The sequence below is a fragment of the Acomys russatus genome, chromosome 21 (genome assembly GCF_903995435.1).
Source record: "Acomys russatus chromosome 21, mAcoRus1.1, whole genome shotgun sequence".
Lineage (NCBI taxonomy): Eukaryota > Metazoa > Chordata > Mammalia > Rodentia > Muridae > Acomys > Acomys russatus.
Window position 1 is genome coordinate 33,554,773 of NC_067157.1, and position 17,039 is coordinate 33,571,811.

At 45.3% G+C, this 17,039-nt stretch overlaps 1 protein-coding gene across 1 annotated transcript in view; it reads left to right on the plus strand.

Annotated features, from left to right (window-relative positions):
• The first annotated feature begins 247 nt into the window (after positions 1-247).
• The window catches only part of Pex7 (peroxisomal biogenesis factor 7), a 58,953-nt gene continuing 42,161 nt past the window's right edge, over positions 248-17,039 (plus strand). Inside the window, exons 1-5 of the mRNA XM_051164228.1 lie at positions 248-453; positions 2,026-2,083; positions 3,243-3,393; positions 15,893-15,970; positions 16,359-16,467. Of these exons, the coding sequence (XP_051020185.1) occupies positions 333-453; positions 2,026-2,083; positions 3,243-3,393; positions 15,893-15,970; positions 16,359-16,467 (517 nt within the window). The 5' untranslated portion in view covers positions 248-332. The remainder of the gene's footprint in view (positions 454-2,025; positions 2,084-3,242; positions 3,394-15,892; positions 15,971-16,358; positions 16,468-17,039) is intronic.

Below are 17,039 nucleotides of genomic sequence, written 5' to 3' on the forward strand. Positions count from 1 at the left end.
AGTTGCCTCGTCATGGAGGCTGCGATGAAGCATGAACACACTAATTGTTGGAAGCGCACCTAAATCGTGCCTTCTCCCTTTGGCCTAGAGTGAAGTCTGAAAGACTAATTACTTTTTTCAGCCAGAACAGGACAGTGGATTTCTGCCCAAAAGAGAAATGGGCTCTCTGGCGTCAGCGCCCTTATTTATGTGGTCCAATTAAAACCCAGGACTCCGGGTGCATCCCCGCCCGCCAACCCCCCCCTCCGTCATCACTTCCGCCCGGCCTTCCTGGACTGCCTTCTGCCTCCGGACTGTTTCCAGCCTGCCGGGGAGGCCAGAGTGGCGGCCGGATGAGTGCGGCGCGGACGCGGACGCTGAGGGTGCCAGGCCGTCACGGCTACGCCGCCGAATTCTCCCCGTACCTGCCGGGCCGCCTGGCCTGCGCGGCAGCGCAGCACTACGGCATCGCGGGTGAGCGCACGCGCGGGGACGCGCTTCCGGGGCGATTGAGCTCGTGTGCATGCTGAGACGCGCGGTGCCACCCGCCGCCTCCAGGGGGCGACGGAGGTCGAGCCTCGCTGCTCGGGCACCTGTTCCCGCATAGTTTGTCCTTTCCCTTCTGCACTTGGAAAGCGGAGGCAACAGAAACACGAGTTCAAAGCCACCCTCTACTGAAACGTAGGGGAGGCTCTAACCCTATCTTGAAAAAAATACTAGGAAGTTCTGGGCTATCTTTCTGTTGTCTCATGGAAAGCGGATACATTTGCAAAGATGTCTAGATGCCCAAGCCATTTATTTAAGCCATTTATTTTATTAACCCATCTGTTATTTATGCACTGGGACAATGTGTCGCAAGCCCTTGCATAATGTCCGCCATCTGTAGTATTTGTTTCGTCTACTGTGGGGAAAAATATGATTTCTGAATATTGGTGATAAATAACTTATTTTCTTTGATCATTAGTGCTTCGGGCTTACACGGTCGGGTTTACAGTCCTTGTCCACAGTTAGGAGGAAGGCTTATATCTTTTATAAAGGTTTCTTATAAGGAGTTGGTATATTTGGGAGTTGTTTTCTAGACATTTTTTTTTTTTGTGTCTGAGAACCATGGCATGCCTGGTGCCTACTAAGGTCAGAAGAGGAGGTTTGAAGACGGTGTTGGGTCCTGTTATTGATGGTTGTTAGCCACCAAATGGGTACTGGGGCCAGAAACTGGGTCCAGTGCGAGCAGCCAGAGGTTATAAGGGGTGACTCTGGTGACAGCTGAGTGTGCGTGCCAGCTTAATAATTAGTTATCTTACCTTGCAGAGTTCAGTCGCAGACTCCCTTTGATCAGGTATTAGTAGAGTGTGGCGTGGGGAGAGAAAGAGACGTTAGTCTTTTAGCAAGAATAATTACTTGCTGGCAGATATCTGAACTTGACTGTTGTCAACGCTTAGCAAAAGAGTAGATGGTATTTGCCCACATGCTTTGTCTCAACACGCTGTAGTGGATGTGTTTTACTCGGGTCAGCAAGGCAGGATCACAGTCGTAGAAGTCCATAGCATGAGGCTCCCTCCTCTGTCGGTGGGGGTGTTAGCACCAACTTGAAAGGTCTGCGTGCCTAGCGCCTGGCCTGGTTTGAGTTGACATTCTGGGATCTTTCCCCTGTGGTAGTGTTTGGATTCCAGTCAGACCAGATGGTAAATTGAATATTTAACCGCTGACGTACACTATGTAGCTTCTGATCCTTTCGTATACGTGGTTCCCTTATCTTACAGGAAATTTGAGGCAGTTGGCTGGGCAGTGGTGACTCACGCCTTTAATCCCAGCACTAGGGAGGCAGAAGCAGGTGTATCGCTGTGAGTTCGAGGCCAGCCTGCTCTACAAAGCAAGTCCAGGACAGCCAAGGCTACACAGAGAAACTCTGTCTTGGAAAAAAAAATTTTTTTTTGAGGTAGTTAAAGCTGGTCCACAAAGCTCAACAGTTCATCCTAGATGTCTAGAAGATTCAGCAACATGACCTTGGTTTTGTTTTGTTTTGTTTTGTTTTGTTTTTTTCTTTAGGCTGTGGAACCCTGTTAGTATTGGATCAAAGTGAATCTGGACTCCAGATTTTTAGAAGGTAAGGTGATTGTATTTTCTAATGCTGTGAGAAGCCACTGTGATCAAGGCAACTTATGAAAGAAAGTGTTTAATTTGGACTTACGGTCTTAGAGGGATAGAGTCCATGATGGCAGAGCTAGGGCAGGGCTACAGGAACAGTTGAGGGCTCACACCCTCTTCCACAAGTGGGAGGAGAGAGATGCATGCTGGGAATGGGGCAGCCCCAGAGCCTGCGTTCAGTGACACACTCATTCTAAAAATACCACCTCTCCTAATCCTCCCCAAACAGTTCTATCAACTGGGGACTGGGTATTCAAACATATGAGCTATGGGGGCTATTGTCTCCAAACTACTATGGCGGCTCTAATTATGAAGCAAGCATACACATACTCTCAACCACTGTCAAGTCTTAATGCAGTTACTCTTTGAATATTCGGAGCTAGTAGGTCTTGATTTATGATATAAAAGAAACTTCTGCATTGGTATAATATAGAAATTATTCTTGCTAATTATGATTATGCCATGTTCTCAAGGTTATGATTGCCCATCTATAAATTATACACCTTAAAGTCAGAACAGCGAGCTAAGTAGTACACTCTGTGACATTGCCCCATTCGCTTTACCTAAGCAAGAGCTCCCGCCAGGCTTGTGGGTTACCCAGCGTTTCCCTTCTCTCTGTACTGCCTTCCATGTTGATGGACTCATAGCACTTCTATCGGGACTAATCAAAGGCAGAGAAAAGAGATTCTGTTAGAAAGTGACTAACTATTCATAGCTCAGGTGAAGGATTTATGCAGTAAGTATCATACAGCTCTGGTGAAGGATTTATGGGAATATTTAAAATGATTTGCCTCAGTATTTTGAAGTGCATACTGAGTGAGGCACAGGCAACAGCCAGCGGAGGTGTGAACGTGTCCTCGGCAGATGGAGTCATATCAGTGGCCTGCAAACCCCCTTTTACTCTAGCTTTCCCAGTCTCCCTGCACCTCCCGGGCCGCACTTCCAGCCTTTCTGACCCCACTGCGGCTTCTGTGAGGAACCTGCTTCGCTTAGCTCTCGTAGTTTTTAAGGCCATATGAGATAATGCCTTACCATATGTGAGCCACTAGAGAAGGAAACAGTAACGTAAGTCCACCTAAGATTGTTCTGCAGAGCGAGTGTCTTCTTTTCTGGTGTAGCTTTGACTGGAATGACGGCTTGTTCGATGTCACGTGGAGCGAAAACAATGAACACGTCCTTGTCACCTGCAGCGGTGACGGCTCACTGCAGCTCTGGGACACCGCCAAAGCCACAGGGCCCCTGCAGGTCTATAAAGAGCACACCCAGGAGGTATGACGGGACTCCCTCCGGGAGGGCTGCTCTTCTTTCTTACTCTTTGCTTGATGAACCCTTCGGGAAGGAACACAGGGAAATGTTTTCAGGGGACAGGTCAAGCCTTAGCGTTTCTTGTCCTCAGTACATGTCACTTATTATGCTATTATTCAGACATAAAGTATTTCTCGGCCTAAGATGAGAAAAGGCCAGTCTCCTTATTAGGCAATAAAAGTGCCTCTAGCAGTGTCCTGTGGCACTGTTGCTCCACAGAGCACCAAGGCTTTCATCATGCCCTTTGAACACGCCTGCCATGCCCTGCCTGAAGGGAGGGTGGGCGGGCTGTTGGCAGGCTGTCTCACGATCGTCCTTAGCTTCAGTGAGACTCAATAGATTCAAGCCGCAGCATCAAGTACCAAGTAGGAGGCTGAGTTCACTAAAGGACATTAAGGATTTATTGTTTTTTAAATATTTGTGTGTGTGTGTGTGTGTGTGTGTGTGTGTGTGTGTGTGTGTGTGTGTACATGCAAAAGTGAGTGCACGTATCCATGTCAGCTAGAGGTATCAGGTTTTCCCAAAGAACTAGAGTTACAGACATCTGTCAGTCACCTGGTGTGTATGCTGGGAACTGAGCTTGGGTCTTCTGCAAATGCAGTAAGTGCTCTTAACTGCTGAGCCATCGCTCCAGCCCCATAAAGGAAATTTAAATCTATATATGGCTTTTGTGTCTTGATATCTCTGTCTGTCTCTTTCTCCTCTCACACCTCTCACACCTCTCTCTCTCTCTCTCTCTCTCACACTGTGTGTGTGTAATGGGTACAAGAAGTAGTTTATACTTTGAAGGAACCAAAATGTAAGACACTCTCTTGGTGTCTTACCTTAAATGTTTTAACCTCAGTGTAGAAATGGAAGCTTCAAATGAAGACTTGTACATGTGCTCACCTACTCTGGCTCATCGGAGGCCTTCAACGAGTGTTCATTATATGGAAGATCGTTAGCGTTATGTGATCACCCTACAACTAGTGCTAAAAATAATGAAAACTCGCCATTACTTTCTTGTGTTGGGATGGCTCCTTGAACAGTGTGGCTGTAAATTACCACGTCTTTAGGAAAATCCCTGGGTAATGGCAACTGTGGTGAGGGAGGAACTTAGGTTTCTGGATGTTTAGTGATGGAATCTCTTCAGAGCAGCAAGTCCAAAGCCGGGACAGTGTGAAGTGCCACCATTCCTGTTGTTATCCCATTCAGATGGGGGCCTTGTAGCCCAGGCTGGCCTGAGGACCACTGTGCAGCTGAAAATGAACTTGAACTGGTGGCCTTCCTGCTTCCATGTCCCAAGGGCTAGGATTACAAGCATGAACTATTACACCTTCCTTATTTTTGCTTTTTCTTACACAATTGTGTTACAAATAATGTTTTTACTTTCTTTCTTTAAAACTGTTCTCAAATTTTTTCTTAAAATGTTGTTGCCTTTTATTAAGTATTTATGTGATAGGAGATAGCAAACAGATCATAAAGTAAGATCTAGCTACAGGAAACAGTGTGCTGCTTTAATGTTTTTCTTCAAGTTCATGCTAATAGCTATGTCATTTGTTCTAAAAGTAACAGTGACAAACTACCAGATTCACAGCTATAGACATTATATTTGTTTATAGTAGTCATGAGCTATTGGGTTCACAGCTATAGACATTTATTTGTAATAGTCAGGAGCCATCGGGGATTTTATATATATAGTAATTAATGCATAGATCATTTTTATATAACTAGTGGGCTCTATATATTCTCTAGGAAATTCTGTTTAGAATGTCCCTGATGGCTGATCATTCAATCTTTTTGTATGTTTCTATTTAAGGAGCTCATTTATTTGACTTCTATATTGTACTAACTGTGGTCAGAAAAATGGCTTCTCTTGTGCTCACACCGGTTTTATGTAGCAGAAACTCTTGTGTCACACACCTTTCTCTGAAGAAGAAGAGCTACCTATGCTGGTAGCATATACTATGTACCAGGCATGTATGAGACCTGCATGCTAATCCCCAGAAGTTTGGGGTCATGTAAGCAAACCGAATCACTTAGTCTAACTGGAGCATGCAGTGTGTGTGGTACATTGGTGGCAGAGGAGTTGGGAAAGTGAGTTTGGGTCGTTGCCCAGTGGACCCCGTGTACAGTGCAGTCCTCTCTAACAGCTACCACCTGAAGCAGCGGATTACAGTGTCCACCTTAATCTGCTTTGGATGGTAGGACTGCACTACAGTTCAGACATCTGAAACTTCCAAATTTCAAAGGAGAAAAACATGCAAAGTACTTGTTTTATCGCAGTTGTTCTCACACTTTGCTGAACACTAAGCGTTGCCCACGATGCGTTAAAAATTGTCATGCTTAGGTCACAGTGTCTGGGGCTGGGGCAAGTTGTCAGGGTATTTAAAGAGACCCAGAGGCTCCAGTGTCTAGCAGTGTTTGGAAATCTCTGCTTTAACTTCATAGGCCTTCAGTTCCAGTGATCTTGATGGAGATTATAATAGGCAAAATGTAAAAGTAAACACTCTTTAATAGTTGTGCTGATTACTATTAACTCAACACAGCCCTGGACTCTCAATCACCCTGGAAGAGAGTCTGGTCCCATCTTCCATCCCCACCCCTGCAGCAGGGTTTCTCTGTGTAGCCCTGGCTGTCCTGGACTCACTTTGTAGACCAAGCTGGCCTAGAACTCACATCGATCCACCTGCCTCTTCCTCCCAAGTGCTGGATCAAAGGCGTGCGCCACCACACCCAGCTGGAAGAGAGTCTGAATGAAGAATTACCTAGATCAGATCGGCCTGTTGAGGATTGTAGAGACTCTAGGCCCTGTGGGGCTGTTCCGCAGGCAAGGGTCTGAGCAGCGCTGGAGAGGAGAGCAGTAAGCCCCACCGTGCACTTGATCTCTCTTTACTCCTGACTTGACTATAATGTGACAGCTGCTTGGGTTCCTGCCTGGACTGTGCTGATATGATGGACAGTACCCCAGATTGTGAGTCTCTTTCCTCTCCCCTGTTGCTTTTTGTCACAGCAATAGGGATGAAGCCAGAACAGTAGCTTTACCTTGTACAATTGTTATTCATATTCCATTTATCCAAATTCAAAACTTTCTTTTTAAAAATTGTATTAAATTTGTTCATTTAACATCTCCCAATCACAGCCCCTCTCTCCTCTCCTCCTGGTCCCATCTTCCCCTCCTCTCTCCTCTTCTCTTCAAAAAAGGGGACCCCCCCCCAACCTTACAAACCCACCCTGGCACATCAAGTCACATCAGAGCTAAGCACATCCTCTTCCACTGAGGCGATGAGTCAGCACAGCTAGGGGAAAGTGATCCAGAAGCAGGCAACAGAGTCCGTGTCAGATATGACCCCTGCTCCACTTGCTAGGGGACCCACATGAAGACTAAGCTGCCCATCAATTACGTATGTGTGGAGGACCTAGCTCCAGTCCATGCATAGTCTTTCGTTGGTGCTTCAGTCTCTGTAAGCCCCTATGGGCCCAGCTTAGTTGATTCTGTTGGTCTTCTTGAGGAGTTCTTGTCCCCTCCAAGACCTTCTATCCTGCCCCCATCTCTTTCACAAGACTCCCCAAGCTCCACCTAATGTTTGTGGGTCTCAACATCTGTTTCTATCTGCTGCTGGGTGGAGCTTCTCAGAGGACAGTCATGCTAGGCTCCTTTCTGCAGGTATAACAGAACTTCATTAATGGTGTCAGGGGTTGGTTCTCTCCTATGGTGTGGGTCTCAGGTTGGGCGAGTCATCGGTTGGCCATTCCCTCAATCTCTGTTCCATCTTTATCCCTGCACATCCTGTAAGCAGGGTGAATTTGGCGTCAAAGGTTTTTGTGGGTGGGTTGGTGTCCCTCTTCTTCTACCAGAAATTTGGCCTGGCTAGGAGGTGGCCACTTCAGGCTCCATGTCCCCTGTAGCTGGGAGTCTCAGATAGAGTCACTCCCATATCCTCCCAGGAGCCTACCCTGCCTTCGGTATCCAGCTCAAAACTTTTTCTTTCTTTCTTTCTTTCTTTCTCTTTCTTCTTCTTTCTTCTTTTCTTTCTTTCTTTCTTTCTTTTTTCTTTCTTTTTCTTTCTTTCTTTCTTTTCTTTTCTTTTTTTCTTTTTTCTTTCTTTCTTTCTTTCTTTTTTTTTTACTTTTATTGAATGTCTATGATTTACACATTATGCACCAAAATCCCTCTCCTCCCCCCAGTAAAGTAAAACAAACAGACAAACAAAAAAATCTTGTCACAGAAGCTGTAGTATATCATGCAGTATAGCCTTTTGTCCACATAGGTTTACTTTCAAATGTTCATTGCTACGAGTCATGGGTCTGGTTTGAGGCCTACACTATCGTTACCGGATCCTCACTGGGACTACTGTCAGATATCCCATTGTTGCCTTGTGTAAAGGAGATTCTTAATCTTTGAATCTGCAGGTCCGACCCCTTCAAGTATTCTAATAGGTCATACATGGGGTAGATGTTGGGGTGAGGTCGACTCAGAGCCCTGGATCAAGGCCTGCTCTCCCGCTCTGTGTCATCATGGCTGGGCCAGTTCGATTGCTCCTGTGTCCTCAGGACAGGGCCTGCTCTCCTGATCCCCTGTCCTTAGGGCAGGGCCTGCTCTCCCCTTCCTGTGTCATCAGGGCAGGGCCAGCTGTTACCATGGCAGGGCCCACTCTCCCCCTCCTGTGTCCTCAGGGTAGGGCCAGTTCTCCAGTTCCTGTGTCCTCAGGGCAGGGCTCCCACATCCTCAGGGCCGGCTCACCTGCTCCCATTCAATTTGTCAGATTGTTGCTAGCCATCAAGGCCTGGATGGCCTCCTACTCCTGTGGGTACTGGATCTTGTGGGCCATCAAGCAGGTGGCAAGTGGAGGCCCCTCAAAGTCTTCGTTGAGTTCCTCATAGAAACCATTGATGTTGGCCCAGCTCGGCTTCTTGTCCTGGGGAACTTGTGGCTCTGTTGATTTGCGCCTCCCAAGTCTTTGGTTTCATCATGTGGTCCATCTGCCATGGCCCCCTCTCCCCCCTCCCCACCCCCGCCTTGGTGCTGCCCTTAGTATCTACCTCTGCACGATCCAGCTTTTGGCACTGAGCATGGCCCTAGCCCATGAGAGGAGCTCCATGAGGCCTGTGGTGTGGGCAGTACAGTCCTTGCTCGGGCTCGATTTGAACAGCACCACCTCCTCAAATGCCATCTCCTTGGCCTGCACCACACCAGGACGCAACCCGAAAAGCAGTGGCACTGGCCCAGGGTCCCTAGGAGCTCACAGGATCATGGTTCCATGCTCCTGCGGCCGGAGGGCATGGATGATCCACATGACAGGATTTCCTTCTTTCTGGGAAACACCAGCATTGTGTTTTGGAGCTCTCAGTATGGTCCTTTGGTGGCTGTGCAGTCACTGCTGTTCCACGGATCAGACACAGTGTAGGATTGATGCCATCTTGGATGATCTCTGCTTGGGTATTTCTAATACATTGCGCTAAGTGTTTCCTTCCAATCAGGCCACTCTCAGGGGTGAACATCTCTGTGTAGCTCTGGAACACAGTCATCCTCCTCAGAATGCACTGAGGACCTCATCATTCAAACCCCACGGTCCCAAGCTGCCACCTTTCTTTAAAAATTTAAAGATGAGAAATGGTGGTTTTAAGTAGGTAGAGACTGTAATAAAGCATGTTTGAGCAGAGAAGGATTTCAAGCATTACTCTTGTCTCTCTCATGTCTTTCTCATGGACTCAGTGTGGGTGTTAATGCTGCCTGTCTTCAAGCTAGCAAGGGACCCATAGATAAGAATTAGAATTCCATCTCTTGTTTTAGAATCCATTAGGAGACACATTTAGGAGAATTATTCAGTCTTTAATATTTTTCCCCCTAAAAACAAAGTCTTTGCTTTGGTGGCTGTGTATTCTAGTCTGATCTTGAAGTTACTGTGTGGGCAAGATTGTCTTTGATCTTGTGATCCTCCTACCTCAGCCTTTCAAGTATTGGGATTATAAGAATGTGTCACCAAGACTGACTTTATTCAGTCTTATTTAATAATTTGATATATGAAACTGGAAGTTGTTTTTAGTTTTGTTACAAGCTCTCTCCGCAACTATGGAGAATGAGCTGTCCATTTCCCCATTCTCCCTTACCTCTCTTACTTGTGGAGTCCCAATAGCAAGTCCCAACATTGTCCTAGTCCCCTGCTGAGTGAAGACTCTCAGAGGACATCCCTGTTGGGCTAGTATCCAAGAAGTGGAATAACTGGGTCTAGAGGTAGCACTATTCCCAATTTTCTGAGAAAGCACCAGATTGATTTCCAAAGTGGCTGTACAAGTTTGTACGAAGTGGTTCGTATAACCACTTTGGAAATCAATGTGGTGCTTTCTCAGAAAGTTGGGAATAGAACATTTATTTTAAATTGGGTGTGAGCTATCTCTGTAGCCTTAGATGTGTGTTTACTCTGTTAAGAATGTGTGCTTCTCAGGCTTTTGCACTGTAGAGAGCAGCATGCGCTCGTCTGCAGCAGTGAGCATCCTCAGTCTAGAGCGTAGCTTCCAAATAGTCCTGTAACATCAGTGGGCCTTACAGAGGAAGCAGACGGATGAATCGCAGATGCTTTCTTGTATCTGAAAGTGTGGAAGCTGCGGGAAGACTCTGGAGCTGCGTCCAAAGCCGAGAAGAGACAGTTTGAAGGGGCTCGCAGGAGCCAAAGACAGCACAGTCTGAACATCAGAAAGAACGAATCAAAACACCGATTCGCACACCCACACCCACACCCACACAGTCACGTACTTATTTCTACATGAAATTGTGATAGTAGTAAGAAAGTCACCAGTCTTAAAAATGAATAGGATTGCCACTCCTTCTTCCTGAAGCTCAGTGAGGGGTCATGGCGTGCCTTCCCTTCTCTGCATGGATTCTTTGTGGAGGGAACAAAAAGTTGATTAGGAAACTCCTTATAGTAGAATCCTATGAAATATATGCAGAAAGAACAACAGCAAATGGGCATTTAGTGGCCTCTAATGAGTAATGACTCTGGGAGAGGGTCATCTGCTAAAACCATAGTCCAAGGTCGAACAATCTAGGACCAGAAAAGTGGGCCAATCAGAAGTTTAAGCCTCCAGGCCTGACTTCCAGTTTCAAGGAAATAGGAAGAGCGATGGACTGCCATGAGGAAATGGTCACATTCAGCATGCAACCATGTGACCTGTGCAGGGTGAACAGCTTCATTCCCTCAGCAGATAGGAAGGTGGGGAGGAAAGGAAAGTGGGCAGGGGCCTGTCATCGTAGAAGAGACTCCGCAGTCAGAACTCCAGAATCACACGTATATTCTACTAGGGGTGGCTAGGGAGCCACTGTTAGCCTTGTCAGGGATGACTATGACCTTGTTACTAGTGTTAAGAGAAAGTTCCTTACTCTAGAGTACTTAGGAGTGAGATAATCTGATGTAAAATGTTCCAGCCAACAGTCAGTCAGTCAGGAAATAGCTGGACAGTGGAACAGGATGAGCAAAGTGATGGACAGAGTGCCACCAGCTACACAGCTGCGGAACACTCCGTATCTTTATACACACTTTCAGATTTGCCCTATAGTAAAAGAAATATGCAGCCCTTTTAATCACTCAGTGATTAAAAATCACTTCTCCTTTCCTTTCATTCAGGTAAGTGAAAATTCTGGGCGAGTTTCTATTTGGCGATTTTTAATTAAGTAGACCAACTTACAAAAGGGCAGTACTTTAGGGTAGATTAACACAAGCTCTTTGGGAGTTGGTTTCTGTTATAAAATATATCCTCCTAAACTGGTTTCAATGAAGTACAGCTTTGGTAAAGGGGCACAACACACTGCCAGTGTTTTTTGTTTGTTTTTCTCTCTCTTATTTTTCCAATTAGTTTTATTCAATGCCAAGTAATTTTATAAGACAGGGCTTTATAGCACGCCGCTCTTAAGACTTAGAGTCAGGTACTGCATTATCATTTTGTTTGTTTATATTTAATTTGACTGTTTGTTATGCCCATTCTTTAGTGGTATTGGAGGAGGAAACTGGAAATAGAGAAGAAACAGATGAGCATGCTGATGTGCCTTCCATTCGGCCTTGCTGTGCACTCCAAGAGCTTCCCTAGCTCGGCTGAGTGTGAGCCTCTGTGCTTGGCTCAGCTGGGAAAATGAGCAGGCCTCACTGCCTTGTCTTCTGGAGTCCTGCCCGCTCTATGGAGAGAGGTCACAGCAAGGGCTGAGCATGGACACAGCACTGCAAGGTGGGAGATCCTTGTCTGGGAGGGGCAGGAAGTGCATTCTTGAGTCTGAGGGACAGGGGATGCAGAATTAGGCAGAACAGTGAGAGGCTGAGCAGAGAGCACTGGGAGGACAAGCACGCAGGCACGGGCGTGGCTGCTGAGCGAAGATCCCTGGGAAGGCACTGCTGATTTCCAGTGTTAGGAAACATCTCATACATATAAAATGTGTGTAAGATATGACAGTGGTGCATTGGACACGGTTATTTACCATGCAGCTTAAGGAATAAAGCATTCCTCATGCTCGGAGTCCCCTGATTACCTCTTGGTAATCCTTCCTTCTCCCCTTTGTCCCTCCTTCTTCCCAGAAGCAATGGCTTTCTTCAGTTTTCAGTTTACACTTCGTGCCTTAGTTATGTATGCATCCCAAAGCCGTGCATAGTTTTGCATGATTTTGACCTTTGGGCCACACACATCATCATGGATGAATCTCACACAGCGCTGAGTGAAGCTGAAAAGCTGCAGGAAAGGCTTTGGACAGGGCAGTGACACTAATCTGTGCTTATAAATATGCTTCTGTGCAGGCTGGATAAAGGCTACACTGCGTGAAAACAAGCAGAGCTGGCTGGGGAGGGGAGGCAGAGAGCCCCGTGCTAACGAGAGCGGTTGATGTTAGGTGACAGTAGCGTCTAGCCGACCTTAGGCATGGCCCCCTTAAGATGTTCCTTTCCTTATTCTCGGCTCTTGTTGTTCCTGGGGGCGGGCACACTTGTCCTTTGCTTTTCCTTTTTCCTGCTCTCTCTCCCCAAAGGGAAATGTTTTATAAGGCTCAGGTCTCTGCTGGGCGGGTTCTTCCCTCGTACTGAGAAGTAACTGGCTGCCCTTGTTAAGTCTCGTTATTCTGCTTCCCTTCCTGGTTTTTAGAGAGTGACACAGTTTTATGTTTATGTATATATAGATATGGTCTACTGACGTGTAAGGTCCGTGAAGGCTGGCCTTGTCTACCATGCCAACCGTCTCCCCTTCACGCCCTCACCACTAAGTAGTTAGTGTCTGTTGACAGGGTGAATGAATCGACTTCATGCTGGGGCTGTCTCTTTTCAGCTGTAACCCCAAGCATCTTTCAGGCTGTGAACTGTTTTTTGAACTCGAGGTAATTGCCCATCTGTCCTAGACACTCAGAATGTATGAAGTTTCATAATATCTTTCTTCCTCCAGTCTTCTACTCTTTAAATGCTGCCCTCAACCCAGTTCCCTGAAACCTTGGTGTTATCTGTCAGTGCTTCCCAGCCCTGATCCCTGGGTACTGAGTCTTCTGCCTATATCTTTGAGACTCTTACTATGCAGCCCAGACTGACTTTAAACTCACAGTGTTCTGCCTCTAACCCTTGGCCCTGGGTTCATAGGCAGGTGCTACTGTGTGCAGCCTCCTTTATGTTACTGGTGGTTTTTTGTTTGTTTGTTTGGGTTTTTTTTTTTAGTTTTGTTTTTGTTTTTCGAGACAGGGTCTCTCTGTGTTAGTCTTGGCTGTCCTGGACTCACTTTGTAGACCAGGCTGGCCTTGAACTCACAGCGATCCGCCTTCCTCTGCCTCCTGAGTGCTGGCATTAAAGGCATGCGCCACCATGCCCTGCCCTTTTGTTGTTGTTGTTGTTGTTGGTTTTTTTTTTTTTTTAAGACAGGGTTTTTCCCTGTGTAGCCTTGGCTGTCCTGGACTTGCTTTGTAGACCAGGCTGGCCTCAAACTTACAGAGACCCGCCTGCCTCTACCTCCCTGAATGTCACCTCAGCTTTCTTAAGCCTCCTAACTGACATCTCAGCCAGCCTCAAGTTTTGCAGGAACCTGACTTTCTGGGTGTCAAGCCTACTCTCCCATCACAATACTCCTTTTGTACTTAAAATGTACACTTAATTTAATTTTTTGTGTATGTGAGTGTGTGTGTATTATGTGTATGTCGGTGTGAACGCACACACACCTAGAGGCCAGTGGACAATCTCTGGTGTTGCTCAAGCACTCTCTACCTTGTTGTTGTTGTTTGCTTGTTTGTTTTTTCTCTTCTTGCAGGAACATTGGCAGTTGGGGGGCAGGACTAGGGTAGATTGTGAGGCACTTGGGATATTCTGTTAATACAATTTGTTTGCTTGGAATTTGAGATGTGGTCTCATTTCATAGCCTTGGCTCACCTTGAACTCACTACATGCACCAAGTTGGCTTTCTGCTTCTGCCTCTCAAGCGCTGGGATTATAGATGTGCGCCATCACACCTCACACTGAGAATAATGCAGCATTTTAAGGAATAAAAGTGTAAAACGGCCTTTATGTTCAAAACCTAAAATGTTTCATTTACATTAATAATTTACACCCACCAATTTTATTGATGTATAGTTAATAAATGAAAATTATATTTAACACATACAACAACATTTTAAGTTTTACCCTAGTGGCTATGCCCTGAGCTATGCTCCTCAGTCATCACTTAATGTAGTCACCATTTTCCGTGTGGAGGGGATCAGCTCTTCAGCTTTTGCACACGTGACTATAGACTGTAGGTATTGTGCTGCACCTCACATCTCTAGGCTGTATTGATTTTTACAACTGAATGTTTGCACTGTTTGGCCCAACTCACTTCTACATCTACCCTCCCAGCTTCTAGCTACCTCTATTCTAAGTCTGGCTTATTTGGATTCCATGCTTGTCTTAATCACTGTTCTATTACTGTGAGGAGACACCATGGCCAAGGCAACTCGTATATAAGAAAACTTTTAATTGAGGGTGTGTGTTGTGGTTAATTTTTCAGTATGGCCTAATAATTAACATTATTAGGCCTATAATTATTATTACGACAGTATTTTCTAACCTGCTAGTAATCAATCAAGACACAGGCACCTGTTATATTTTAAAATAGCCTTAGTTACCTGGGGGCAGATATTAATCCCCTAAACTACTTCTTATGCCAACTGCTTCTAATAATTTCTATCAAGATACCTCCCATCCATAATCCCAATCACTTGCTAATTTTCATCTGGGCCAAATATCCATCCACACCGGCCATGTGCTTCTCCTTCACCTAACCCATGGCGCAGCCTTCTTCCTTCTCCCCTCTCCTCCTCTCTGGTCTCTTCTTCTAAGATTCTCTCAGTCTCCCAAAGCCTGGGAATTTTAGCCATGCCTATCCCATTTGCCCTCCCCTGGTGCGCTGGCCTTTTATTGGTCAAACAGGTTAGGCTCTTAGGCAAGGTACAAGTAGGGGTACAGAGGCAGCAGGCAGTAATTAGCATAAAATACATCAGACCAACCTCCAATAGGCTTGCTCACAGTTTTAGAGGTTTAGTCTATCATCATTATGGCGGGGAGCATGTCTGCGTGCAGGCAGACACTGAAGCTGAAGCTGAGAGCTACATCTCTTATCTGTGGGCAGAGAGCATGACTAGGCCTGGCAGTCATAGCCCTTTGCAACTTCAAAGCTCACACTCAGCAACACACTTCTTCCAACAAGGTCACACTTCCTAATCTTTCTAATCCTTTCTAACAGTTCCACTCCCTGATAAATAAGCATTCAAATATATGAGCCTATGGGGGCTGTTCTTATTCAAACCACCACAGTGGCTCAAGTGACAAAGCATCGACATTTGAAATAATGTCAAGATCAGTGTTGTTGATGGTCACCCTGCAGCTTCTTCACAACAAACTCCGCACACCTATATTCCCTACACAAATGTAAGACCTAAAGCTTTAAGAGTCAAAATAGCCTGCTGGCTAATTATAGGCACATAGGTCACTGAATGCAGTTACAGGAAGTGTATATAATGTGTATATAATTTATTGTATAATGAATGAAAAGCATCGGCTTTCAGACGGCTGATGTGAATTGCTGGCTGCACTGGAGTAGTAACTGAAGCTGCCAGGCAGGAGGTCGGAAAGGTCCACTGGTTCCAATAAAGTTCTTTCTAAGACAGGCCAGGTGGGGATATTAATTGGATTTTAATGCTTTCTGATGAGCACTGAGGAAGCAAGCTTTCTAAGATGACTGTCTGCTTTGACACTGCTTTGTGCTGCTGTAAGTAACCATTAGTTGGTGGATTTGAGAGTGTGCCTAAGTCAGTCTCTAAGGAGTGAGCGTGGGAGAATGGACAGGGTCCCCGTTTCTTGATGTAGAGATGGGTAGTGGTGCTTGGTGCTTTAGCAGAGTGAGTGAGCTGTTCTAGCAGGCTGGTGCTGTTACAAAGAGCTAAGATAAAACTCTGAACCTGATGCTGTTTTGCTTTCTAAACACTAGGAATTTATGTTTTTAGGCATATAGTGTTGACTGGAGCCAAACCAGAGGTGAGCAGCTTGTGGTGTCTGGCTCGTGGGATAAGACTGTCAAAGTGGTACGTGGTGTTACTTCATTTAAAAGCAGTTTTCTTCCAAGATTCCATTGAAACTTTCATTTCCCAAAACAGTTCATAGCTTTAAATGTGATCAGTTAATTTTCTTTTCAAAAGTATTAAAAGGTATATTAAAATGTTTATCAGAATTTTTTAAAACATTAATCTTGACTACAACCTAATAATTACCTTAGAAATGATTATTTTAGTTCCTTAAAGAGTATCTTATGTAAAAATAAATCATGAAAGTCTTTGAAATATACATCTTGTATGTATATATAAATGTGTGCTATTCATGTCATAGTTACACATATAGTGCTGAACAGTATATATAAAAGTGTACATCCGCATTTACCTTTGTTGGGTAATTGATCTGCCCATTTATTTTCAGTGGGATCCAACTGTTGGAACTTCTCTGTGTACCTTTCGGGGCCACGAGAGCGTCATTTACAGCACAATCTGGTCTCCCCACATCCCTGGCTGTTTTGCTTCAGCCTCAGGTAAAATTTGGATTTCCCAGGAGCCTTACTTGTCGTGAAGGGTCCCACGTATTTACCGTTAGGTGGCGCTGTGTACTCTAGATTCTGAGAAAATGGGAGTGAGTACCCATTTTGTGCTCCTAGGATAGCTGATCTTTTCTTTTGCAATGCTGGACGTTGACCCCAGGTTTGGACAAGCAGATTAGGCACTCTGCCACTGAGCTACAGCCACAGCCCTTATGATCGTTCCTTTTTTTTTTTTTGGTCATCTCTTGGCAAAAATTTGCTGAGAGCTAAGTCCCAGATTGTGTTTCCAGGAATATAACCATTAATCCCAGCGCCTGGGAGGCAGAGGCAGGTGGATTGCTGTGCGTTCGAGGCCAGCCTGGTCTACAAAGTGAGTTCAGGACAGCCAAGGCTACACAGAGAAACCCTATCTTGAAAAACCAAAATAAATAAATAAAATAAAGAATAAATGTTAGTTTTTTGGTATGGTCAGATTTGTTATTTATAAAGTCATAACATATTTAAAAGTACATTTGAAAGAGAAGGTTTGTTTTTTATCTTTGTTTTATTTCCGAGCACTTTTGACC